This window comes from Arachis ipaensis, chromosome B09, assembly GCF_000816755.2.
Source record: "Arachis ipaensis cultivar K30076 chromosome B09, Araip1.1, whole genome shotgun sequence".
In the NCBI taxonomy this organism is placed as follows: domain Eukaryota; kingdom Viridiplantae; phylum Streptophyta; class Magnoliopsida; order Fabales; family Fabaceae; genus Arachis; species Arachis ipaensis.
In genome coordinates this window covers 86,359,088-86,361,984 of record NC_029793.2, presented here as the reverse complement: position 1 = coordinate 86,361,984, position 2,897 = coordinate 86,359,088, and the positions used below count along the sequence as shown (strand labels likewise).

Below are 2,897 nucleotides of genomic sequence, written 5' to 3'. Positions count from 1 at the left end.
AACACTGTAAATTATATCTTTGAATTGAGTATATAGGATAATCAAGTATTCGAGTTAGATTGAATTTTGCACGAATCCGATATTAGATCCAAATGAAAACGGATCTGATCGAATTTTACTCCACTATACTTGATTCATCATTGAATACTAGAATTATTAACTATTAAATTGGATCATCTTAGTTTAAATCGGATAATTGAGTTACCCAAATTCATTTACACTTGTGAATATACACATAAAAAGAAAAGTTTAAATAAGATAGCTGAAATCGACTATTAAAAATTGATTTTCTAATTAGACAAGTTGGTTAAATAAAGAGATTTATTTTTTTATATACAACTACCAATTGAGTTTTATTTGTTTATCTTAATTTATTCAAATAAGAACTTTTTTTTTACTAAAGGACCTCTACCTATCAATTAATAGTAACTTCATAGCGAATTGATGTAGAAGAATCACAATGCAGTATATGTGTAAAATTTTCATTCTGTTTTGAAGATTGATTTGAACATCCAACAACATTTAAGAATAAAAAATAAGTTTAAATATCGAAGCAGTGGTACGACGCACCTCATGGCCGTTACCGCTAATTACATCGGGGGCGTCACTGTGGATGCGGCGGGAGAATGGAGTCCGTGGCTGTTTCTTACCATAGTGATACAAAGACTTAGCTCTGAACAAATCATCCACTCTGCTTCGTCTTATAGGAACAGTTCCCTTTGGGCACAGCGTCCCATTTAGGTGCCACATTTGCCATTCTTGCCTTTTTACTACTGCTCCTCTTTCTCCTTCACCTACTATTTCATTGCTACTACCATTCTCATCCTCATTATTATTATTATTATTATTATCCTTCTTCACATTATTAATAATCCCTCTTGGCATCTCTTTTGGCGCTTTCTGTTATGTGAATTCATTAATCAAACCATCTAACCAACAACCCTAATGATGATATGATCATATCAAGTTGGTAAAATAAATTACTACAGCTAACATAAAAATAGAAAGAGAAAGAGAAAAAGCATATTAGTAATAAGTTTGGTAGGTGGTCATAATTACCTGGATCTTGTGTTTCTTTAAGAGCGGGTGGTCGAAAGCTAGTTGTTTTCTTTTGTGAACACAATCTATGATATCACCATCTGGACTCTGCAAATATATATATTATCATCTATCCCATACAAAAGCTGATTAATACTACTACTTTAATTTTCATAAAATACTTTCTTTCATTTTATAAATTCTAAAATGGTACTACTCTATAAGCTAAGAAACATTTATTCTTGTATATAAATCAATGCATTTAATTTGGGTATGTATACATTAATAATAATATAATGTATTTAAAAAAAGAAGTCTAAATGACTGTTAATAGCAAATGGTATAGAATGGTAGTGGAGAGACCAAGAAAGAAAAATCTCAACCACTGATATTATTAATAATCACATTAATAGTACTTAATTACCTCTATGGTGAGAACAGGGCGCTTGTTAATCTTGTCCAAGTGTTTAATAATCCTATTGAATCTCAAGCTACTTACTTGCTTATTGTACTTTGTGTAGTTTAAGGAACTGCATTCAACCATAGCAGCCACTAATACAACGATGATGTACAAACCCAGAATATTATGATGTTCAAAGTTCCTACAAAAATTACAGCCCATATCTCTGATCTCTCCTTCTTCAGTGACAACAAAAATAGTAATTAAAGTGAATAATGCTGGAAACTAATTAGACCATTACTAGCAAAGCAAACAAAATACAAATCTGAATTAGCTAGTCACCAAAAAAAAAAATCTGAATTAGCTCTCATCATGAACCAAATACTGACACAAAGAAGAAGAATATATAGGAGGAAGAAGGAAAATGACTCATTATATTAATGGTGAGAACTGAGAAAGGATATAGGAGGGTGAGGTTCAATTAAGATGTGTGTATGTATATTAATGATGCAATAGACATCACAATGCAAGTTCCGAGATTTTTCTTTCTGTGTTGTTTGGGACGATAAATGTTGCTCAAACCTTACTTGAAGCAATTAACTAATAATAACAAGATAGAGAAAATATTTATGAGGATTATGGAAATACATGCTAGTGATAGGTAGCTACCAAAGTGAAAATATGTGCTACCCCTTTTTAATGTGCATACCTGCCACCAGACACTTTCTCATTAATATTCTTTGAGGAATGATAGGGGCAGCAACTTTTGTGTTTTGTAACTATCAATTGGCTATCAATAATCTTTTTAATGATATGAGATTACATCCAATAGTAGAAGATCATTCACTTTTTTTTTTTTTTATGATTAAGTGCTGACCACAAAACACAAAAATTGCTGGCCCTTAGACTTTTTCATATTGTTTTTCTTTGATTTTCTTTCACCCTTCAAACCGCTTACACACTCGTATACATAGCTTGCTTCCCTTCACAGTCTCTCCATTCCTTTGCTTTAAACCTTCCTTCCTTTTTTTTCTTTTTTTTTTTTTTTATTTTAAGAATATGACAAAACTAAGCTGCTACTCAACTCAATTGGCTGATCCAAACGTACGTGTTGTGTGCGTAGGTTCGCCTTTAATCTTTTTGTACTGAAAAAGTCTAAATGACTGATAAGTCTTCTAGCCAAGATATATAATTAACAACACTATTTTTATTAACTAATTTAAGCTGATCGAACTAAGAGTACCATGAAAATATTAATAGAGTCAACCATTTTTCAAATCTTAACAATAACAACTTATATTTCCTTTTTTTTTATTTAATTTAATATTTATCGATCTATTACGCATCCAAATTTTTTTGGCGATTAAATCTAACTAAGTTGGCCCAAATATAATAAAACCCACTCACACAATATACACGTAAAATCATGCCGTTTTTCTTCTTCGTGTTTCTTCGTGCG

General features: G+C 31.2%; 1 protein-coding gene across 1 annotated transcript in view; it reads right to left on the bottom strand.

Moving 5' to 3' along the window:
• LOC107619605 overlaps positions 1-2,340 on the bottom strand; it is a 5,662-nt gene extending 3,322 nt beyond the window's left edge. Inside the window, exons 1-3 of the mRNA XM_016321903.2 lie at positions 1,463-2,340; positions 1,060-1,146; positions 571-900 (exon numbers count right to left, since the gene is read on the bottom strand). Coding sequence (XP_016177389.1) covers positions 571-900; positions 1,060-1,146; positions 1,463-1,660 — 615 coding nt within the window. The 5' untranslated portion in view covers positions 1,661-2,340. The remainder of the gene's footprint in view (positions 1-570; positions 901-1,059; positions 1,147-1,462) is intronic.